The 25,788-nt window shown below is 37.7% G+C and overlaps 1 protein-coding gene across 2 annotated transcripts in view; it reads left to right on the forward strand.

Moving 5' to 3' along the window:
- Window positions 1-25,788, forward strand: part of LOC127660454 (AN1-type zinc finger protein 3-like) — a 583,207-nt gene that overhangs the window by 31,915 nt on the left and 525,504 nt on the right. Inside the window, exon 6 of one of the 2 annotated variants that reach the window (XM_052150697.1) lies at window positions 952-1,112. In XM_052150697.1, coding sequence (XP_052006657.1) covers window positions 952-1,106 — 155 coding nt within the window. In that variant the 3' untranslated portion in view covers window positions 1,107-1,112. Of the gene's footprint in view, window positions 1-951; window positions 2,928-25,788 lie in introns of those variants that run through there. The other variant, XM_052150696.1, reaches the window with a different exon arrangement.

The raw sequence follows: 25,788 nt of genomic DNA on the forward strand, positions 1-25,788 counted from the left end.
TAAACACAGCGTGTCCAGTATAGTCCGATTCCTGAACTAATGACTCTTATGAGCCGATTCTATTATTGAATCAAAACCACTTGTACCTCAGTCGGAGCAGTTACTGAATTAATCTTATTGACGTGCAAGAAATGACATTTGTCATGTCCAACTCCAAATGAAATTAGAAGTGTTACTGTGTGATGCAATGTTGTACTTGATGCTTGTGAGACTGCAATCAGGCAGTGTATTTACTAATTGGTTGTTCATATGACACTTTGCTTACAACAAACCTCAAGTGTATCTTTAACTATAGTGACATTTTATAAAAGAACAAATGACAAACAAAATTTAATTTTTATTTGATATGTGGTAAGATTCATTTCTTATTTGTTACATCTGCTTTGTTAATCTATAATTTGGCCAACAGGATGCTGAGGTCACTAAATGCAATAAGAATTGCACGTCTTTTTTCCAAGCTAAATCTTCCTCAAGTGCCAAAGGAATCAGAACTGAAATCGAAACATGAATCGTTAAATTCCTTAAGATAACCACCCCTGCTTTGGTTTAAAGTGACTGCCAAATGCATTTATGTAAATGTAGAATCCTGGGGGTGGACTCTTGACAAAGGACAGGACCACTCGCATTTTCTTCAGACAATATAAAAATCTGGTTTTCATTTACTTTGATCTCAGATAATTATAATCTCTCATCCCTGTTTGACATTCATTTTAAAGTCGACATCTCACCAGGATTAACCGTGATGTGATTGCTGAATTTTCTGAGCTGTTTGTATTGTATCTAAAAGTGGTGTGTGGGGAATAAAATGTGCTCTCAGTCATGCTGCTAAAATTTGTTAAATCAAGTTTTACATGCTGTTATTTCTATTAGATTGCTTTTTAAGATCAACCTTGAGCAGTTTATAAAACACTTCTCATTTCATTGTGATAAGTCTTTCTCTCTCATTCTCAGGTTATGTGTTCTGCATGTTGCACCGGTTGCCGGAGCAACACAACTGTATGTTTGACCATCTGGGCCGCGGCCGAGAGGAAGCTGTGCTGAAGATGGTTAAGCTGGACCGCAAGGTGGGACGAACCTGCCAGCGCATCGGCGAGGAGTGCTCTTGAATGCCCCCCCCCCACACACACACACACACACACACACACACACACACACACACACACACACTGCAGTCCGCTTATTCAGCTATCTGTGGTGCTTTCATACATACACACACATACACCTCAATCACCCGTTAGTGGCATCTTTATTCCTCTGTTACATCTCAGAGGACTCAACACCGCTTAAGTAGCCTCAGGCTCATCACACACAGGCACCTTCACTGCCTTAACTTTCTGTTGTCTGCCCCCACTCCCACACACAGCCCCTCATACAGTACAAATACAGGTCAGTAGGTCAGATTAATGTCCCTCAAGGTCACGCTTCCAAACAGTCTGTACTTTGGAGAACTGCACTTTCTCATTGGCAGCGATCGACTCCAGGGGAACACATCAGTCGATCAAATCCTCTGGGAATTTCTGTTCAACATCCAGAAGTCTCCATCACACGGACGTTTACATGACCTGGATCCCACTGTCCCGTGATGACCTTGGGAAAAGCCCGACTTTGCTTTTTCGGCACAGTGGCTCTTTCGCGGTGTGAGTGATTTTCCTCGGCTGAGCTGCGAGAGAGCCGTGCCTGTTTTACTCTCATACACTCTCACTCACATATGCACTTACAGCTGTGTTGTCATATAACGCTTGGTCCAACATGAGGGCCGAGGCGAATCAAAACGGTACCCTTTTTGGGTGCTGTTGGGAAAGGGCCGCCCACAACTCATCTGGGAACTGTAATTCGTTCAGGTCTGATTAAACACTCTGTAACCTCGTAAAACTCCCATCAGCCCCTGCAAAATATGCTCTGCCTCTTTTTAAAACAGCTGAAAATCTGTTCATTCTTACCCCTTTTTCTCACTAGTTTCTATACTGTCCCTTGCCTGCCCATGCTACTTTTTTCTTGCTAAACTGTCTTTCTGTATTCTCTGTATTCTTTCTCTTTTTCTTCCTCTCCTTCACTTCCACGGCATTATGGAGGGATGTGTTCACCACAGGTGGGAACGGGGAAGGTAGAATGTCCATTCACCTGTGCTTTTGTTTTATTTTTTACTTTCAACTGGTTTCTGTTAAGATGTTGACAAGGACAGAACTGAAGAAAAGAGATGAATATTGTGTATCTTAAGAAAAATCCTTATTTAACCTCCTTTGTGTTTCTGGTTAACTCTCACTCTAGCATAGAGCTGTATTACTTTGCCCTTTTTAGGTTAAGATAAAAAATACATACAAGAATTATGAAGATATGGATGAGATAAAGCTTCTGTAGCCTTTTTTGATTTCTTATTTTCCTTATTTCCTTTTCTCTTTTGCTGAAAAAGAATAAACTGGATTAGAGGATGTGTGGTATGCTTTTTTTAAACGTGTATGAATTAAAGAAATTCTATTCATATACATGTACACAAAGGTTGGACAAAAGAAAAGCGACATATAATAGTCATGACAACTCGTGGGAGAATTAGTATGAGATGTCGAAATCATTATACAGTTAATTCAGAAAGTATTTTTCTCAGATTCTGTTATGTTGCAGCCTTATGATGAAATGCTTTTAGATTATAAATTTTTCACATCAATCTACACTCCATACCCCATAATGACAGATTTTTGATAACTTTACAAATATAAGACTTAAGTATTCAGACCCTTATCTCAGTACTTCGTTGAAGCACCATTGGCAGTGATTACAGCCTCAAGTCTTTTTGGATTTGGGGATTTTCTGCCATTCTTCTCTGCAGGTCCTCTCAAGCTCTGTCAGGTTGGATGGGGAATGTCGGTGGATAGCCATTTTCAGGTCTCTCCAGAGATGTTCAATTGGGTTCAAGTCACCCCCACAGCATGATGCTACCACCACCATGCTTCACCGTTGGAATGGTATTGCGGAGGTGATTAGCGGTGCCTTGTTTCCTCCAGACATGATGCTTGGAATTGAGGAAAAACAGTTCAGTCTTCATTTCATCAGACCAGAAAATCTTGTTTCTCGCAGTCGGAGAGTCCTTCAGGTGCTTTTTTTTGTGTGTCTTGCACTGAGGAGAAGCTTCCGTCTGGCCACACAGACCACATAAAGCCCAGATCGGTGGAGTGTTGCAAGTTTCTCCCATCTCCACAGGAACTCTGGGACTCAACCAAAGTGACCATCGGGTTCTTCGTCACCTCTCTTACCAAGGCCCTTCTTCCCCGATTGCTCAGTTTATGTTTTCCTAAACTTCCATTTAAGAATTATGGAGGCCACTGTGCTCTTGGGAACCTTCAGTGCAGGGGAAAGGCTACAAAAACATTTCCGCCTTTCCCCAGATCTGTGCCTTGTCTGTGCCCTGTGCCTGTGATCCTGAGAAATGGGATACACCTGAGGTAAATTTCAAGTGTCATAGCAAAGTGTCTGAATTCTTATGTCAATGTGATATTTCAGTTTTTTTTATTTTCCATAAATTTGCAAAGTTATTTTTTGCTTTGTCATTATGGGATATGAAGTGTAGATTGAGGTGAAAAAAATATATTTAAATCATTTTGGCATAAGGCTGCAACAACAAAATGTGAAAAAAAATTAAGGGGTCTGAATACTTTATGAATGCACTGTATATCGTATGACTTGGCTTGTATGAAAATGTACACCTTTTATTCCCGTAGAGACCAACCAATCAACAAACGGATGCATCAAATTTTAGCTAACATCCAACACTTTATTTAAAGAAACCCATGTAAATAAATCTGGTTACTCATTCCATATTTGTTTATGCTATACAAATGACTGATGTATGTTACTAACCTGTAATATGCTTCCCTCATACCATTCTAATCCCCAGTGTTTTCTTCTGTGGTGCAGAAAAGTTACTTATTACAATCAATAGGTTTAGGGTTTGGATAAAGGGTTACACTTTATGGTTTGGTTTATGTTTGGGGTGAAACATCATAATAACATTGTTAGTTGTTTCATACATTTTTCTCTATGAGAGTAAAAGTTGATGTAAATGTGCGGCTTTTGTATGAACCAACTTGTATATCTTATGATTTTGCTGTCTCATACTATTATTTACATCATGTCATGAGACCAGATTAAAACATCACTAGCTTGTGCTTTCACACTTGTTGTGAGATGTGGAAGGATTGTAAAATTAGTCTTTATGTTGTCTACAAAATTATAGCCGACTTACCATAAACATTTGACTTGAATCATTTAAAAAACAAAAGTACCAGAGATGTGCTTGAATGGAGCATCGGTGACAATAATTGTGATGAAAGTGTTAGCCAAACATTAATTATTTTGACAAATGGGTTACTCATAAAACACAGAATGGAAATGAGAGGCTAGAGTTATGGCTTCATAAATTTCACTGAATGGAATCAACACCTGTGACCCAGTTTCAACAGAACCTGCATCATGAGCCCCACAAATTTGTGTCTGATGGCAGCTATTCATAAACCACTTGTGTTTCAGGTCAGCAGTGTGTAACCTGCGGCTGAAAAGCTGTAAACCTGGATCCCACGAGCACGACAAAGAGTACGGTGGTCTGGACCGTTAAGTCCAGCTATTATCACATATGTCTGTCTCCTGAACCCAAGGGGTCTTTAGACCGAGCATGTTATTGCTTTAAAAAAGCAAGATGCAATGCAACTATTGGATTATAACACATATATCTCAAAACACATTTTTAACAGTAGAGGTTCATTCTAACTAGACGTGAGACCTGACGCAATGGTCAAAAAGGTCCACGCAGTGTGTTTACAGAGAAAAACAGTATAGGAAACCATGCAGATGGAGGGAATAATAACATTCGGTCTCTAGCGTCTAAAAAAACCCAGAGGTGCTAGAATAGAACTGAATGCAGGTTTCTCGAAGACGTGTTTTAAAAAGTTAAAAAAGGTGGTGCTCTACATGTTCCAGAATTGTGTTGTTTTAGTTCATTTTATAGGGATACAAACTACTTGCCTTTCATCTAAAGTCACCTTTTCTGAAGCTAATTTGCCCAAGTTGTTGAGAAGGGTATAGCTGCAGGCATAGCTCCAAAAATGGGTGTGAGCCCCAAATTGCCATTAAAGATATAGGGAGCACATAAAGCTGGCTTTTGGGGGGTGGTCGCTGTCCCTTTCTGCATATCACGGCACTGTTTTGTGGTCCGTTTTATATATAACACAGCGGCTCATTTATGCTTATCGAGGTCAATTCGGCACGTTTCGTGGACGCACCACAAGCCCGCTTGGTTCTCCCGCTGGCCAGACAGACTGGGAAAATGCCTCGTATGCCAGATTTCCTGTCCAGCCTTGTTCACCCACCAGGCAGAGCGGAGACAGGGTGGCCATTAGCACCTCTCAGTGGGAGGAGTTAATTACTTTACCGTTGGGACTCCCTACTGATTTAATGGCTTCAAGCATTGAAAAAACTCATCTGTTTTGTTTGAAAAAATCATTCACTGAGTCGAACTGACAAGCTGATCAGAATTTTTTTTTTATTACGTGCGGCTGCATATCATCACAAACACTTATTAAAATCCATTTTGATTCTGTCATTCTGCAGAAATAATGCAAAAGCAACAGATAAAAATAACCTTGATGGACATTTTACAGTTTTGGTGCATTTTAATATGCCATGAAGAAAATGCAACATTGTAAATATTTTAGCCCATTTCGGAACAATCAAGCAAGCTACAGGTCTGAAAATGCCCCAAATCACATGTTGTTATTTTGGCAAGCTGCACGTGACAGGGATCAGAGAGAGATAGTTGTGGTGAGTCGTTATGTGTGTCACCCCTCCACCATTTTTAATCGGCAAGTGTGTCATCCAACCCGATCTCATGAAAAGTCTTACATAATTTACAAGGTGGCAATTTCATGTGATGCCGCGTGATTTTGTTCGCATAAACTCGTACGACTTCATCACATGCAAATACCTGGATGTCTAATCCAGAAGTGCGAGTTCCACGCATGAGGCTTTAAGGACATGCTTATTAATATTATGCCCTTACCCAAACCCCTTATCCAAACCTAACCAATCAGTAGAGTGTGTAAACATGATAGGAAGCTGTTGTGTGTGACAGAAGCAAGTAATTGTCATGTATTAGATGGAAACAATGTCCCGCAACGTCATTAGCTGTAGTGAAAGTCGTTGGAATTCAAATGAGTGCAGTCGCACGATATCATACAAATTAGACCCATTTAGAAAAGTTGTTCGAATCCTGACAATTTCGCTGTGAGAGTGTGTTGGTCACATCTCTGACTGAAGAGAGCGAGATCTCAGCAAAACAGTCTGCATGTGTGACACTCTCGGCCAAAAAGAGTTGTTTTGAGTCTGTTAGTATAGAGCCAGCTTAATCTAACCCTTTCCATAACCATAAGTGGAAGTGACGTCCCCTTTTGGAGTTGGTGCAACCCCCTTTTGGAGTAACCCCACCTCCTTTTGGAGTAACTCTGCTCCCAGCCTGCAGCTGTACCTACTTGAAGTTGTTTGGCAATATTTTCTACATGTTCCTTAAAGTAACAATTTCAAGTTATTTTATTAAGCCTAAACATATAAAAAAGCTTTAATTTTTATTTTGTCAACCAACATGAAATAGAGCTTAAGTAGCTAGAAGAATTTTGTTCACACATTTGTGGAGAATATTTTTGTCCTAAAATGGTTTGCAACGTTTCTAAGCAGTCCTGAGGTCTAGATCATCAGCTGCATGGTCATATAATAACACTTATCATATTAATAATTGGTACTGTGTGTGTTTTTGGTGTAGATGTGATGAGTGAAAGGTAAGTGGATGACGAGTGCGCTCAGACATCTGTCTCGCAGTTCTCTGTAAACGGTCTGCACTTATATAGCACCTTTTTAAACTTATGGGTGTTCAAAGTGCTTTACACTGTGACTCATTCACCCATTCACACACACACATTCACACACCAATGACGGTAGAGCTGCCATGCAAGGCACTAGCCTGCCATTGGGAGTCACTTGGGGTTCAGTGTCTTGCCCAAGGACACTTCAGCATGTGGAGTTGTGTGGGCTGGGAATCGAACCACCAACCCTGCGATTAGTGGCCGACCCGCTCTACCACCTGAGCCACATCCGCCCCATTAAAGAGAAAAATCTCTAATCAAATTGCCAGAGATGCAAACAGGGCCACTGCAGTATCGGCAGATGGGCTGATCAATCAAAATAATGTAGACAAAATATTCCTCATAAACAGACATTTTTTTTGATAAATTTGAGGGGTTATCATGCTGAAATGCTCAAATGAAGGCATTACATTCTGTGCAGACTGGTTCAGAATTGATTGAAAAAAATAATAATAAAAGAAATTGCTGCTTGCTTAGTTGTACTCCCTTTTCTCAGGATCAAGATATATAAGTGTTTCATCAACAACAGGCACTTTTATGTCCCAGAGGATGATTTTTTTCAAAATGTCCCAGACCAAACGATTTCAACTTTTTTTGTTATTTGAGGGTCAAATTAAAACTGTATTTGAAACGTGTTACCATACTTTCATTGTGTATGTTTGCTAATTTTCAAATTACTTTATTGTTTGGATTTTATTGTTTGACCCTTGCACCAGACTTTCAATCTTAATATATAAATCCAGCATTAAGATTTGTTTTAATATTATAAAATGTTTTAATACAAACAAACTTTGATAATAGTAAAACAAACTATTTCAATTTTTTTTTGTGTGAAAATGAGTTGAATTTTGACACATATTTCTCAGTTGTGGCATCATTTTCATTATAAAATTTTTGCTTGTAATAAAGTGTTTTTTCTTAAGTCAGTGCATGTGTTTACTAAGGAGACAACAGAGTCAGTGAAGAGCATAATGAAAGAGACCTGATATTCAAAGAAAACTCAAGGTAAACATATAACTTCAACTACCAAAATATGCTAAATAAATAAAAATTAAGATACTGGTAGCCTATACAATACTAGCCTTGTAATGACCCTTAGCAAAACAAATAAGTCTGCCATGTCATTTTCACCAAGTCTGAATGGTGATTTTGTGGACATGACATTTGCTACTGAGAAACCTGTGGTGCATGTATATCCACTGTTCGGCTTTAGTATATACATTTCATAAACTACTGAGAGTGTGAAAAGTGTCCCATAGTTGAAGAAGCACCCAAACTGTGTATCCCTGAGTGCCACACAACTCCCTTCAAAGACCTTTTTGTGGTCTTATCTTGATGAGGACCTTATTCACAGTAGAGCCATCTTTGGTTTTTTGATGGGAAAGACTCACCATCTATTACATGTCATGCCCTGTATCAAAAAGCTCCGGATCACATACATTTACATTAACACTTTGTCATTTTGCAGATACTCTTATCAAAGCAGCTTAATAATGAGGAACATGGCAAGCAATTTGTCATGCAATTCAATGTTTCATCACACTGGAATTTTTTTTGTGTGTGGTGAAGTAAATATAGTAGAAAAGATGAAGTACTTTAACTTATTCAATGTAGAATGTGTGAACTTGAAAATATTAAGTAAATTCTACATTTTTACTCTATTCAAACATGTAAAAAATAATGCCCTAGCTTATAAGTAAATATTATTTATGATTATGTGGGTAACACTTTATTTTATGGATTATAAATGCAAAGTCCTTGACTAATAATTGCACTTGTAATTAGTTATGGACTGTTTGGCATTATAAAGTATGTATTAGGCTTTTATTGGCTGATTTCTAATTCTCAATATTTAGCCCTTTTTGATTTGCTTTTATCTTAATTTATTGTCTGAAACATATCAGTAGCTAGTGTGATGCAAATGACATCCTTTATAAGTTCCTAGTACTCTATGTGCCGCTTATAAGATGCAGAATGTATGTATTATTTCAACAAAGCAGGGAAAGTTGGGTTTAGTGGTGTCTTTGGGACTCTAAATAAACACAGTAAAAATGTTGATGCCTCTATACGGTATGGTAGCATTTAAGGTTGAGAATAGCATCTAACACTATTTGCACTTAGTGCAAAGTTGCTATTTACACTAAGCAAGAAAAGTCTGCATTCTATATTTATTTTATACTTATAAGTTGCACATTCACACAGTGTAATGAAAACCTATAAAGAATGCATTTTGTACCTTACAAGATATTTGTATCTTTTGTTTTTACCAAATAAGTGCATTGTTAGAAAAAAGAAAAAAAAAGAAATGTAAAGAGGCTATTAAGCAAGGGTAAGAAATCAGCGAATAAAAGTTGAATAAATACCTTATAATTCTAAACAAGTCCTTAACTAGTCCCTTACAAGCCCAGTTATTCATTAATTACATTTCAATTTCTGATCCCTAATATAAAGTGTTACCATTTTGGGTTATCTTTACAGTGCATCATGTATGACTTAAACGTACACTGTGGTTGCCAGAATAATTTTGTAAAAAATAGAGTTAAATGTAAACCACTTTACATAACAATCTGTACATTTTACAGTTTAAAATGGTTGTAATTTACATGCTGGCACTGTAAAAAAAACAAAAAAAAAACAAGTCTGTTAAATTTACAGTAAAAAAATGAAATAAACATGCCTTCTTGTAAAAATCTGTTGTTTACACTGATATATATATATAGATCAGTGGTTGTTTACTTTATGAGGTATTTGTTAATCTCCATAGTAACTACAGAAGGGCACATGATGACATGAAGTTCATCAGTAGTGCCTCTTCTAGGAGCAATGACCAGTAAACATATTGAGACAGTGCTCAAAATCACTAAACACCATCATGGTAACACATATGAGATTTAAATGCCGTAATGCAGTAAACATGAACTAAATTACATTAAATATAACAGAACATCCAAGTGTATGAAACTGATATTAAAAATATGATAAAACATACCTATTCCCATAAAATATAATGAAATGTAATGGGTCATGCAGGGAATTGTGGGAACGCCCGATTACTGTTTTTTTACTGTAATTTTAATAATAATTTACTGTAAAAAGTACATGTACTCTCTTGTTCTTTTTACCATTAATTATACAGGAAAATCATTCTTTTTACATTTAAATTATTTAATTTTTACATCATTTTATTGTAAAAACTACTGTATTGACTTTTAAAATATATTAAAACATTTTACTGTGTATTTTACAGTTAATATTTGTTAATCAATTAACATTTTATTTCTGTAGCATTTTTACAGTATTTTACTGTTAAAATTACTGACATTTTTTACAGTGTATGTATGACTTATCATATTTCATTTAGCAAATTTGAGTAAATTTCACAGGTAAATACAATAAGTACATTTTACTTAACTTTTCAAAGATGGTGTTCCCAGCATGCACCTGGCTTGAATAAGTAATGAGCTTGCACAGTTTCACTGTTTGCAAGTCTATTTACACAAATGCTATTATTGATTTTGTTGCTACATTTGGCGACTAATTGTTTTGTGAAGTCTGAAGTTAATTTACTTCTCAAAATTAAATCTGTTGATTATTACCGTCTTCGTGTTTTATGCACCAAGGGATTTTGACGATGAAAGCAGACATGAAGCGTTTCTGCTGAAGACTACCGTGGGTCATGAGGTACATGATTAAAAATGTAAAAAAAAAACATTAAAATGCCAGTACACTTTTAAAAGCATGTCTTACTTCAGAGCTAAATTTTTTGAGTAAAATTTACTTGAAACAGAGTATTGCAAAGTAAACGCTACTTGAGAAGTTCTAATTAAAGCCACCAAGAATTATGGGTAACCTTTACTTGAAAATATGGTCTGCTAGATTTACTAGCAATTGCTGTGTGGAAATTGTTTCCTAAGCTTTTGCTTTTTTAAGTAAACCTCACTCCAATTTTTTTCAGTGCTGCAGAGCGATCCAAAAACACTTTAAACACCTGTACAACCTATTGAAATTACTGTACGTCTATCCCTTATTGTTGTCATTCCTGTAAAAAAATCAAAGCTGGCTGTGAATAAGGTCTATTGTAGTGCTATCCATAAGAAGGGATTTCAGGGCGTGTGTGTCCAGCTGTAATCCCCTCAAACCCTGATGATCCTCCCGGGCAGCCGATGGCTAACCATGGGAGTGTAATCCACACAGATTTCTTTCCAGTGTCCGGTAACGGTCTTCCTGTTGCCTCCTAATGTGGTTCTCCCCCAATTAGCTTAATGTTTTTCGAACACGTCTTGCAAATGTTTTCCTGAGACAGAACGATTTGTTCTGGGTGATAGCAAGTGAAAGCAAATTACCACTGGATTAATGGAGCGTGTGTGTGTGCGTGTGCACGCAACTTGCTCGTATTGACTGTTGTGTGTATAAGGATGTTTTTCTAATCAAATAAAGATGCAGCAGTGGACATTCTTGTATACGGTTATGTATAGTCAGATATCTGTGTGGAGGATGAGAGGAGAGAGACTGCAGGGCGTCTGATGTAATTTGCGTTAATAATCTGAGAGTCCATCTGAAATTACATCTCTTGCTAAAACACACTTTGTCCGCTCAGAGTCTGAAACTGAGCATACAGTAATGGGCTTGCCTTTAAGTGTTGACAATGACCTTTCAGATCTTTCTTTCTTCTTCTTTTCACATTTGTCCACTTATTTTTGTTCCTGCCACTTAATCTGTCTAATTGTTGCTGCCATATTGACAAAGAGCGGCTTAAATTCTTCTTTTGTTTCCTGCAGATAACATACAGATTAACAACATAGATCTTTCTAATGTCATGGGGGTGAGTATATTGACATTTATTCATCCCTTTTAGGCGGACTATCCTTAAACCAACTGGCATTTTCTTACTTTATCCTCATTTTTGGTGAGAGCAGATTGAGCAGGTGATGAAGTGGGACCGGTCTCACAGTCGGTGTATTAACAGCAGCTCAAAAACAGCCACTTTAAAGAGGGTGTAGAGTTGAGCGGCCTACTTCGAACAAAGAGTCAGTCTGTTCTTCTACATATTATCACTGAGCTCTCTCTTTCTCTCAGTGTCTTTCTCTCTCTCTCTTGACCTATCTACAAGCTGCTGACAGCAGAGTTGGATGGTCCGTGGACAGCTCAGGGATAAACCCATAAAATGGAGATATATTTAATGACACATCAGTGTTGGAAGGGGGTACTTGGTGAACCAGTAAGATAAGCGAGGAATTCACTCTCAGAAAAACAGTTGTAATAAAGAGGGATGTTGAACTGGATTAGGAATGATTTACAAGTGCGGAGAGTTGTGTCAGTATGTGAGATGTGGTGGCCTGACTGCTGATATCTGTAGTACTGATTTAGTTGCTTAGTTCCCAGTGAAGACCTAGACTATCCAAAGTCATACTAATGATTTTTTGTATTAGATCCTTTTCTTATTTGCTAATATACTATATGTAGATGTATGATGGGTAGTTTTGCTCAGCAATAGAGGTGCTGATTCAGTGTGACATTTGCTCTTCATTAACGCAGATATCTGCGTATTGAATGCAGTGAAATGCTGTAATCCAACAAGGCAAACCATGTTGTTTCAGCACTGTTAACTGCCTTGCATGTCGTCAATATGTTTAACACAAGGTATTTAACTGTTTGTTTGCTAATTTTCTGCACATCAACACCATTGAATCAATAGTGGCCTTTTGATTGTTTTGTCAACATCAAACATCTTAGAAGGCATCTTATCTTATCTCGTAGAACAGCCTTCACATCAGAAGCACACCTTTGAAGCCTTTGAAGTAGGCAGCACACTAGAGGGCACATGGTAAACCTTCAGATTTTAGAGCCAAGAGAATTTTGAATGCAACTTCAAAAAATGTTGCTTTGATAATTAAGTTGCAAGTGTTGGTTAGTGTTATTGTTGGTAAAAAAAGTGCATTAATATGTCTAAATTTGTTCAGTGCAATCATGTCACACATTTTAATTTCTCCAGTCTTTCCCTCCCTCTCTTCCTCTTGCACTGTCCATGTCCCTCTCTTTCGGCTTTCTATACACATTTTTCATCCCTGACTTCCTCTTTCCTCCTCCTCCTCTTTTCTTCCTTCTCTTTCCTTTGTCCCCAATCTCTTTGACCACATCTCTTCTTCTCTCTCATCCCTTTTTCTCCTCTGCTTCCTCCACCTCTTTCTCTTTCTCTCTTTTTCTCTCCTATCTTTTCTGCTTTCCATTCCTGTTCATCTTTTTCTCCTCCTCTCTTCCTTTCCTCCATCTCTTCCTCTTTCCCTCTATCACTTCCTCTTTTCTCCTCCTCCACCCTTTTTCCTGTCTTCCTCTTCCTATTAGTCTCTTTCTATTTCCCTCTATTCCTCTTGTTCTCTCTTTGCTTTTCCTCTTCTCTGCCTCTTTCCCTCCCCCATTTGCCTTCCTACTCTTCATCTTTTCTCCACTGTCTTAATTTTTCCTTACTTATTTCCACTATTTCTTCCTTTTTCATTCCTTCATTTCCTCTTTTCTCCTCCTCTTCGTCTTTCCCACCCTCTCTTCCTCTTGTTATCTTTTCCTCTTTCCCTCCACCTCCTTTCCCCTTCCTCACTCTATTCTTTTCTCCCCTCTTCCTCTTTCCCTCCCTCTCTTCCTCCCTGTCTCCTCTGTTCTTCCCGCTCTTCCTCTTGTTCTCTCTTCCCTTTTCCCCTTCTCTTCCTCTTTCCCTTTTCCTCCCTCTCTTCATCTATTCTCCATCATCTTCCTTTTTCCTATCTGTTTTCCCTATTTCTTCCTATCTTCCACTTTCCTCCCTCTCTTTCTTTCCTGCCCTCTCTTCCTCTTGTTATCTTTTCCTATTTGTTCTCCTCTTCCTCTCCCTCCACCTCCTCTCCCACCCCTTCCTCCCTCTCCTTTTCCTTCCCCTCTTCCTCTTTACATCAATCTCTTCCTATTTCCCTCCCTGCCTTCCTCTTTTATTCCCTCTCTTCCTCTTACACATTCTCCTTTTCTCCCTCTTGTCCTCCCCTTTTCCTTTTTTACTTCCTCTTTCCCTCCCTCTCTTCCTCCCTGTCTCCCTCTGTTCTTCCCGATCTTCCTCTTCTCTATCTCTCTTCCTCTGGTTCTCCCTCTTAATCTTTCCCTCATTTTCCTTCCTCTTTCACATAATTTTTCCTTCCTCTCTTTCTCTTTCCCTTCTTGTCTTCTTTTCTTCCCTCTCTTCCTCTTCCACTCTCTATATTTCTTCCTTTTACTTCCTCTTTCCCTAACTCTCTTCCTCTTTCCCTAGAAGTTTTTCTCTGTAGTCCTCCTCTTCCTCTTTTTCTACCTGTCGTCCTCTTGATCTCTCTTTCCCTCCCTCTCTTCATCAATTCTCCATCACCTTCCTGTTTCCTATCTGTTTTCCCTATTTCTTCCTATCTTCCTCCCTCTCTTTCTTTCCCGCCCTCTCTTCCTCTTGTTATCTTTTCCTATTTGTTCTCCTCTTCCTCTCCCTCCACCTCCTCTCCCACCCCCTTCCATCCTCTCCTTTTCCTTCCCCTCTTCCTCTTTACATCCCTCTCTTCCTATTTCCCTCCCTACCTTCCTCTTTTATTCCCTCTCTTACTCTCCATTTCTCCCTCTTGTCCTCCCCTCTTCCTTTTTTACTTCTTCTTTTCCTCCCTCTTTTCATCTTTTCTCTCCCTCTCTTTCTCCTTTACTTCCTTCTTCCTCTCTCTCTTCATGTCTGGGATGCTTCTGCTATTGATTTTTATGTCCCCTGCACTCTTAAACAAACCAAAGTGGAGGAGATCGTGTTCTGTGGAAGGTACCCCTCTCTCTCTCTCTATCTCTCTCTCTCTGACAGGGGTCTTTTCCGGTGTCTAGCTGCTTGCTGTTGTCTGTGAGCTGAGAGGGCAGTGGTGTCATGGAGAGCTTTACTGTTTGGTGTGATTGGAGCGAATGACTTTGGAATATCAATCATTTGCTCAGAGTGAACCAGCAGGAAACTTACAGACTCTCATCAGATGCTGGACTGATGGAGAGACTTAGAGCCCTCGGCACAGGGGGACACCAGCTCTGCCTCAACATGCTCATGTCAGATTGGTGGAGAGACAAAGGTGCTTCTCTGCCCACCTACAACCACACAGCTGTGCTTAAATATCAGTGAACACTCTAAAACATTCTTTCTTTAATCTCTCCCACTCAATTCAACTTCAGTTCAACTACTTTTTTTATTGGCATGAAACCCATTGTGCAGTCATATTTGTATGCAGCCTAGTTGCTAACAGTAAAAATAATAGTACAAAATATAAGAGCACTTTACAATGAGGTTGTATTCTTAAAGTTAGTTAACTGCTATAGTTAAAGCTGAAGTGTGCAATGTTGGCACCATTGGCGTCACCAAATTGAATTGCAAAAATAAACATTGTTTTCAAACAGCTATTTCGAACAGACTGCCATTGATCAAACAGATTGTCCCGCCCCCACTCACGCCATTGGTCAAGGATTTTATTTTTTACATTAAAAGTTGTATATGTTAACATTAGTTAATGCATTATGTAATAACATGAACAAAAAATAAACAATGTTTATATTAACACTAACCAAGAAGGCTGTAAAACATAATGATCATTGTGTTCATTATACCTTAAGCATGACAAATTGCAATGAATCAAACATTTAAAGTGTTACAATAACACAATTTTAGATTCTTCTGAAGAAATGTTGAGTAATGCTTGTCTTTGCTAAAGTTGCTGGCACAATGCTAGGGTGCTATAACAAATTTATGAGATTTTTCGCCCATTTTATTGTCTTCGAAGTGAAAATTGTAACTTAGAAAAGTAATAGCACATCTCTCCTCAATAAGCTACATGATTTGATGTCCATACTAGCCAACTGATTTATGCATATGCGTCTCATCCATTAGTCCTCTATTGGATCATTATTGACCCATCTTTGTGAAAGTGTGTATGCATCTCTGCAGATTTACACATGATATCTCTGTACTCTCAGTTTTTTGCTGAATCTTTGCAAATGGATAGTTATCTGCTGGAAATATCCCAACAAAACCACTAAAACTTCCCCTCCCATCTGCCATTGCTCCATTACCAGTCACCTCATCCTGCTGTGTGGACATGTACCTGCCTCTATATGTGTGTGTGAGAGTGTGTTGGAATGTCAGATCGGGTTGACAGCACAATCTCTCTGCCGTTCCCTGGAATTCCATTACCAGCAAACAGATAAAATATCCTAATGACACACTGTGACATCACATCCCATCACAGACACATAAATTCTCTCTTTCTCTCTCTCTCTCTTTCACACACACAGAAATTGCTAATTGTTGAAATCTCACATTACAATGAGGGGTATTAGCCAGGGCTATATTCGCAGTGATTTTGCTGTCGGTATAAAATTAATGATTTAATTAATATTGCGATCATTTTAATGTGCTTTTTATTTTGCGATTACATTCCCTAAAGACTGCGTCACTAGTTATTAGAGACTAGTTTTGCCATGCCTTCATGTCTTGTGTTTAATTTAAATCCAAATCACTTTAATAAAATGTTTCACAAAAGTCTGGTCTTGTTTAATTTTTAGAGTAAATATACATCATATTGATATTTTGAGGCTAGATTGTAAACCCTAATTTTGTCATTATTATAAAAATGTAATTGTCTTAATTAAATGTTACTTGAAATGTCAAGTTTTGGGCTCATAACTCCAATATGTATGTTCCTTGAACTTATTTTTCTTTAAAATCCATAGACTTTAAGTGTTTAAGATTTTAAGTGTTAATAACTCAAACGATTGAGTACAAGAATTAGGCCATGGGAAATAGCCATTATGTTTCATTGGTCAAAGGGAACATATGGGGGCATTTAAATAGCTGCTATTAAGAATTCATAGAGGTTTTTAGCTCTTTTAAAATTTTATTTATGTTGTTTTGTTGCAAATAGTTGTTTTCTGTGATGTCACCACTAGGGTGATCTGTGTCACCTTTGGTCAAGCTGGTCCCTGTTAACACTATCTTAGTTCTGCTTGTTCATGTGAAACTGAAGTACTGGTGATTGTGCATGTGGAGAAATACATTTATTTAATGATTGTCCAAGAATCAGTTACAATCTTCTTTATTCAAGCTGTATTATTCAATTTTAGTCCATTCAATTAAAATTATTAAGTAATAACAACAACATTTAAATATATAATTAAGTCGTTAAGGAATAGTTCACTCAAAAAAGAAAATTCTCCCATCATTTACTCACCCTTATGTCATCCCGAGTGTGTATGCAGAACACAAATGAAGATTTTTAGAAGAATATCTCAGCTCTTTTGGTCCATACAATGCAGGTGAATGGGTACCAACATTTTGAAGGTCCAAAAATCCCATAAATCAGCATAAAAGTAATCCATATGTCTCCAGTGGTTAAATCAGTGTCTTCAGAAGCATTTTGATAGGTGTGGGCGAGAAACAGATCAATATTTAAGTCAATTTTTACTGTATATACTCCTTTCTCAGTCAATATTCACTCTAATTTTTATATTCTTCTTCTTCTTGTGTTTTTGGTGATTCAGATTCTTCATGTATACGCCCCCTACTGGACAGGGAGAAACATTTCTAGCTAAAACGTACTTAACCTGTTGATACGCAATTTCACCGCACTCGGGAGCGACGTCACTCTGCTTACATTTACATTACATTTTACCATCTATAAATGTAATTAATGTTAACAAATGATACATCTTTTCAAAGATCTAAGGGTTCGACTTTGATATCCGATCTCTGTTTCACGATAGCAATGCTCCAGAAACAGCAATTTAGTTATTTGTGCTTGAGTACAAATGAAAATACATTTGTTTTGAAAACGTGATCGCCAGATGAATCCAGTTAAACACACTTGGGTCAATTGTTCATATCAAGCGTTCACTGAAATAAAAGTGATACATCTGAGAAAAGATCGTACTTCAAAAACCGATGCAATCTGAGCAGCATTCCTGTTGTAAAACTGTATATTATCTTATATCTTAGAGTCTCATAAACAAAATGAGCCTGTCTCCAAAGTCTATTTTTTTAAATGCGGCGTAGTTTTATTCATAATAGCCAAGCAGTGCAGTCAGATTTTGTGTCGTCTTGAAAGGGGGAGCCTTAATTTTACTCTGTACACCGCCAGAGATTTTACAGAGAAAAAAGCTTTCAGGAACCTCATTGTTTGTTAGATCATCTTCAAAATTGAAACTTGACTTCTTTAGATTTGTGTCTTTGAGAACATTGTATTTCTGGGTTGTATTAATATATATCAATATTTCCATTACTATAAACTTCAGATTCTCTAACTTTAAAAAAATAACAACATATATTAATTCTGAACTTGGGAAATAAAGCCCAAAGTATCTTCTTTCAAAATATACTACAACTGTGTCCATACTCCGAAGGGTTCAGTAAATACAACCATTTAAGTTCAGGTATGTCATTTTCATGGTTTGTGCTCAAAAAGGGGGTGAGTATCAACATGTTAAACATTGATCTATTTCTCACCCGCACCTTTCATAACAAGCTCTGAAAATATGGATATAACCGCTGGAGTAAATGATGAGAGAATTTTCATTTTTGGATGTACTTCTCCTTTAAGAGTTCCGTCTACTTGCATCTAATTTCCATAGCTTAATAAGTGAAGTTCATTCTATATGATCACCAAGTAATTTGAACTTAATTACACAAGTTTTGGAGAAGCTTTTACTCAATTCAATTGAGGGAATGAGTTTACTCAATCAATTAAGTAGAGTCAACTTATGAGGGTATTCGGTGTTATCAGAGTAAACCTACCAGGAAGATATTTTTACAATTATCCCAATATATATATATATATATTGGGATAATTGTTTGGTACTGGTAATTGTTTGGTAGGTTGAATTCATAAAATGTTCTGGTTGCTTTATTTTTAGGTGTGTTTCTAAAACACTTTTTAAAACAGCGATGAAATGCAAGGTTGTATAAAGATTTTGTACTTGTTTTAAATTATTATTTAGTTATATGCCCATCCCACAGAAAATGAAAACGTATCTTTCTGACTTTCTGAGTTTAATGAACTGCCGCATTAATGCACGTACTGTCGGGTTTAGCTGTGGTGCTCGTTTGGATGACATGAGTTTGAGTCTGGCACACGTCACTTTTGGATCCTGTTTCCTCTCTGTTTTCCACATTTTCCTGTCTGCCTGCAAAAAATAATAATTTGAAAAGATGAGGATGAGACTGATTTGTTTCCCGTAAGTGCAGTTTATTCATTTTCATGTAAACAACCATTTTGTTAGGAATGATTGTGGTATACAGTACGCTGTATTGAACACATCTTGAGTCACATTATGTCAGTAATTGGATGATTGGTTCAGTGTGTGTCTGGGAAATCGTCTCTAGTGTTTAGGATGCGGCAGTGAGATAATAGCATGGTGGTTACACTTTCAGCTTTGGTTTAAACCTTCATCTGAATTGATTTCAGCTCTAATTTCAGGCACGTCAGCGGCGTGCAAGAGATGAAGAGATGCGGGGGGGGGGGGGTTGGGGGACAGTGTGGGGAGGAAATGAAAAAGAGCAGCTAGGGCGGTCTGAGCGTGACTCACCTCTCTCACATGCCTCTGGGTTAGGGTTGATCACAGGAAACACATTCACATCATGTTTCGAGGTATCAAACCAATGCTGTATGTGTAATATTTCTCTGGCGAGTACATGAAGAGATTTCAAAAGCCTCTATAGAGAATATATATATATATTTCCACATTTAAACTTCCAGTCAAAAAGTTTGAACACACTTGACTGAATTCATGTCTCTCATGCACTTAAAAACCTTTTGATCTAAAGGCTTTTTACAGTCTGATCTCATTAAAACAAAGTGACTGTAGCAATATTTTTGCAAAATATCACTTGTTTCCTTACATGTATCACGGCAATTGCACTGTGCAGCATTAGAAGCGAGTTAAATGTTCCCCCAAATAGATGAGGATTTAAGCTTAATGCTATATGGAGTTTGCTAAACCTTTAACCTAAACCTAACCGATAGTGCCACAAAAAGTAAATGTGAGATGAAAAATGCAATTGCTGAACCAACAATGGAGTGGTGGTGGCATAGTGGGCTAAAGCTCATAACTGTTAATCAGAAGGTTGCTGGTTCGATCCCCACAGCCACCACCATTGTGTCCTTGAGCAAGGCACTTAACTCCAGGTTGCTCTAGGGGGATTGTCCCTGTAATAAGGGCTCTGTAAGTCGCTTTGGATAAAAGTGTCTGCCAAATGCATAAATGTAAATGTAAACAATGTCTTTTTTTGGTACTTCTATGATACTTTCGGCACACGTGTCAACTCGCATTCTCTTCAGGACTCATATCCCTGTCCTTTGCATCACAAGAGCAACGCTCTATCAGTTGAGCTATGGTGCAATTTGATTGTAACTAAATAAGCTTGTAAACATTGTCGGTTATGTAACATAAAAGTTAAAATGTATAATCTTATAAGTCATGTGCTACTGGGAACAGGGCGAAAAGTATGTCTTTTGAACTGAGAATGATTTGTGTAAAAGTGTGCACAATAATAATGATGATTACCTTAGCAAGCGCCATTATTATAAAAACATGTACTATAGCACCAATAGTACATGTTTTTCATATAGAATAAATAACTGGCTTTTTGCCTTCCATTCTTACCTGTTGATTCAGGTCAGACAAATTACATGATTATTCAAATGAATAGTATTCTTTTGCTTAGGAGAGCAAAGCCTGGGTTTGATACTTATACCTGAGATAGAGAGAAAAGTGAATGTGGCTTCCCTCTGTAACCTCTCTAAGAATAGCAGGATTGTTGCTCCCTCCATTTGTATTTTTACTGGGACATGAAGGATCATATCATTAAGGCAGCTCACACCACTGTTGGCTGGTGAGACGGACACAGAGAGACTGGGACGAGTGAATAGCACGTGTCTACTAACCACGTGTAAACTCCTGCTGTGTTGGTGCACTGTTTCCAGATTCAGAGATGAGTTATCTCTCCCACACCTGTCAAACGCCTCGGTCAAATGGGAAGCTTTATAAATGTGAGTCTGAAAACGCAAAGTTTAATATGTATACGTTTATATCAGAGTTTGACTCTTGGTCTTGCGGTCTTGGTCTTGAGACAGCATAAATGTGGCCTTGGTCTGGGGTTTTGGTGTCAAGTGCTCTGTGTGTGTATATCAAAATATCTTTTTTTTTCATATTATTGTATGATAATTTAGATTAATGCACTGATGTTTTTATTAATCTATTTGTGATTTTATATCATGAATAATGAAGAAAATTAAATAAAGTTTGGTGCCGTTCTATCTAACAATTTTTTATTCCCATAAGGTTCTGGGGCCGATCATTTTTGGTTCTCAGAACAGAGTTTTTTTTTTTATTTTACAGAAATAGAATGTTTGTTTTAGGTTTTGCATAATAGTTGCCCTAATTGTCCCATACCCTCTAAATTCCTGAAACATTTCTGCAACCAAACTGTAACATTACATAAACAATCAGTGTACAAGCCATGTCTTGTTTGTTACATTCTTTCGAAGTTCTAATCAGGTTGACACACACACACACATCTATATCATTGTGGGAACTCTCCATAGACTTCCATGCATTTTATTTAGATCTAACGGTAATTTCTATCCTATAACCCTCACAGAAACCTTTTTGCATTTTCAAAAAAAAAACATCGTTTAGTATATTTACTGAGCCATTTCCCTTGTGGGGACTGCTGGCTGGGCCCCACAAAGTAGGTGATCTCAGGTTTTACTATCCTTGTGGGGACATTTGGTCCCCACAATCAATGTAGTATAAACATGAACGCATGCATATATATATATATATATATATATATATATATATATATATATATATATATATATATATATATAAAATAAACAAATATTCAGATAATTAAAATGCATTCTCATGGCAGAAGAGTTAATCGTTGATAAGACAATAGAAAAAGCAGCTTTAGAATACAATGTATTGTTTACTACCATATAATTGATCATAAGTCAATCACTGACACACAGTTCACAGCAATCCATTTCTCAAGTGAATTTGTCAGTCAGTTGGAGATTTATTATGAGGGCTTGTTTAAGGTCCCGTCAATCTACACCTGCGTTAGACATGCTTGTGTAGCGTCTCGGTGAGTTGTGTAATTAACATAAAATGTTTAGGTCACTGTTTCAAGTTAAATATAGTTTAATACTCAATCTTTAAACACATCTTGAGATCCCTTAGTTTGCATTTGCGCTCCTTCAAGTGTTTTGTTCACTGTATAAACTGTGCGTTGCTCATACAGCTTAAATTTCACTTACTGCCCTCTGGAGTAAACAGGTGGTACTACAAGCTTGCATTTCTCAGGAATCTTCCTTATTATGGTCCGGGGGCAGTGCGAATAATTGCGCAATTATTTTTAAAGTGTTATTTTTTGTCAAATTAATCGCACTGAATTAACGCGTTAAATCGGCTGCCCTAGTAAAAACAATAGTATGTAAGTATGAACATCATGGGACCACGCAGCCATCATACAGCTCAGGAAGGAGATGCATTCTGTCTCCTAGAGATGAACATATTTTGCTGCAAAAAGTGCAAATCAATCCCAGAACAACAGCAAAGGAACTTTGTTGACAAGTATCTATATCCACAATAAAACGAGTCCTATATCGACATAACCTGAAAAGCTGCTCAGCAAGGAAGAAGCCACTGCTCCAATACTACCGTAAAAAGCCAGACTACAAGTGCACATGAGGACAAAGATTTTACTTTTTGGAGAAATTTCCTCTGGTCGGATGAAACAAATATTGAACTTTTTGGCCATAATGACTCATCGTTATGTTTGGAGGAAAAAGGGTGAGGCTTGCAAGCCGAAGAACACCATCCCAACCGTGAAGCATGAGGGTGGCAGCATCATGTTGTGGGGTTTTGCTGCAGGAGGAACTGGTGCACTTCACAAAATATATGGAATCATGAGGAAGGAAAATGATGTGGCTATATTGAAGCAACATCCCATGAATTTAAAGCTCGGTCACAAATGGGTCTTCCAAATGGACAATAACCCCAGGCATACCTCCAAAGTTGTTTTCAATCTGATTTGTGGGCAGAACTGAAAAAGTGCGAGAAATGAGGCCTACAAACCTGACTCAGTTACTCCAGTTCTGTCTGGAGGAATGGGCCAAAATTCCAGCAACTTATTGTGAGAAGCTTGTGGAATTCTACCCAAAATATCTGACCCAAGTTAAACAATTTAAAGGCAATGCTACCAAATACTAACAAAGTGTATGTTAATTTCTGACCCACTGGGAATGTGATAAAAGAAATAAAAGCTGAAATATATAATACTTTTTAATATTATTATGACATTTCACATTCTTAAAATAAAGTTGTGATCCTAAATGACCTAAGACAGGGAATGTTTTCTACGATGAAATGTCAGGAATTGTTAAAAACTGAGTTTAAATGTATTTGGCTAAGGTGTATGTAAACTTCTGACTTAAACTGTATATCATGTGATGATGCGGTTTATAATTTTTTGACACCAACTCTGTGACTTTATAAATTCATTGTTAACTCTTCATCCAGCAGTTACGGAAGCCAGTGACACAGGTGTAATGTAGAGCTCACGTACAAAGCATAGGCGAGTGATGTTGTTAATTAATACATGTAATTAAATAATTTCATGTATTATTTCATAGGCTCATTGTGTAAGCCTGGTCTCCGATTTACCGTATCCACGGCAAACATCAAAATGCAGCATCCATGGGGCATTTTGTGATTAACAAAACACTCTTTGCTGTTATCTAACCTACTGCTGAGCCCTCTGCATTAACACTGCTATTTTAGATACCATATATCTATAAAACTGTGATTAAATCTTATAAAGTGCTTAAATCTTTCACCTGGAGAGCTGGTTTGCCGAGCCGGTTACACTCATGTCAGAAGTGGACTTCAGGAAAAGCTGCGTAATCCACGATTTCCCTCCTTCAGGCCTCTTAAAGACCTTTTTGCATTAATTATTAATGCCTGTCATACAATATGCCCTGTGCCTGATTTTATCTTGTGGTCAGTGTGAGGTTTGAGGTGTTACCATGCTGCCACTGTAACCTTGCAGATGGGAAGAGGTGCTCAAGGATTTTATTTGCTGTCTTGTTGATTTGAGAGAGATTGGACATTCTCTCTGCCAGCAGATACGAGAATCTAATCTGAATGACTCATGTTCATTGTGGTCTGCTCTGTTAATTGGTCTTTAAGACCATCTGCGGGCTAATTGACTGTCTGCTGGTGAGAAAATGTGATTAACTTCACAACCTTTGCACAGTCAATCCATCAATAAAAAGTCATCAATTATATAGTCACTTTTCAAATATTACGAGCAACCTTGCTGGCTTGGCCGAGGGCATGCAAGTATAAAGAGAGATGGAAATGTGTCAGCCGGTAGAGTTTTAGCTATACCCATGAGTTTGCTTATTTACAGTTACAAATGCCGTAATTTGCCGTAAAAAAAATGCCATAAAAAAACAAAAACAAACACAGTTACAGTGGCTCAGTTGGTAGAGCGGGTTGGCCACTAATCGCAGGGTTGGTGGTTCGAATCCCAGCCCACATGACTCCACATGCCAAAGTGTCCTTGGACAAGACACTGAACCCCAAGTTGCTCACCTTGCATGGTAGCTCTGCTGCCATTGGTGTATGAATGTGTGTATGAATAGGTGAATGAGTCACAGTGTAAAGCGCTTTGAATACTGTTAAGGTTAAAAAGGCACTATATAAGTGCAGACCATTCAATGTTTATATAAGTGCAGACCATTTACCATGTTACAGCAATTACCACATTGTGATTTTTTTTATAAATAATTAAGATATATTGTGTTCATCAAAACTATTCCACAATTGCTGTCGTTTGAGCTGAACTTTAGACTGGAACATTAAAATAAAATTAAAATTAGTTAAGTGTGTATATATATTATATGCGTTATTTTACCAAAAAATATGGCTCATCTGACCAGAATTTAGATTCTATCTTGTATTATATATTTTTAAGATTTTGTTTTTAATTCAAGTGTTAATGCAAAGCTGCTCTTGCACTAATAACACACCTATCCTTAATTTGTTATTATCTTATGGTTTGCCTCCAAGTTCCATAATAAAACAAAATGAAGCACCTTTAATTTGTACAGTATTTAATTCACAGGTTTATCCATAAATACACATCTTTTAAAAGAATATTTATCCAAAAAAATTACAATTGTCATAATCACCACACCTCTCATATGTCTTCAGAAGACTTTTAATATGACATGTTGCATGGACTATTTTTATGACATCCCTCTCCTGTAGCTGTGTCCCTTTATTTTGTTACTTCCTGGAGCCAGAACGTAACACTTTCTTTTCTTTTTCTCAGGGTTTCATTGAGGCACTTCAAATGGAAGAGAATGGGGCCAGCGTTTGGAGAGTTAAGCAGAATTATATTAGTTTTTGCTGGCGGGTCCAAAGTTTAGGTAAGAACAAAAAATAATGCGCTCCAGGTAAGTCTGGCTACAATAAAATGGAATATCAAACAGAAATACTGTATATGTAAATGTGGCAGGGCGGAGGGCGGTGCCGGGTCGTGATCATACACACCCGGTCCCTTATCAGGCTAATCAAGCCTCCGAGAGGGACAAAGGCGGACTGCGGAGGATTGTGTAGGAGAGAGAGCTAGTTTACGGACATGTCCGTCATGTGTGTTTGTGTCGTCTGTTTTAAGTTTTATATTAAACTATTATTTATATCGTCAAGCCGGTTCTCGCCTCCTCCTTTCCATTGACTGCTTTACAGTAAACTATCTTTAACTGTTCGGGCCGCTGCTATTTTGGTTATTTTACATTACGTCACAATGGTCAGGTCA

The sequence above is a fragment of the Xyrauchen texanus genome, chromosome 20 (genome assembly GCF_025860055.1).
Source record: "Xyrauchen texanus isolate HMW12.3.18 chromosome 20, RBS_HiC_50CHRs, whole genome shotgun sequence".
NCBI classification, from domain to species: Eukaryota; Metazoa; Chordata; class Actinopteri; order Cypriniformes; family Catostomidae; genus Xyrauchen; species Xyrauchen texanus.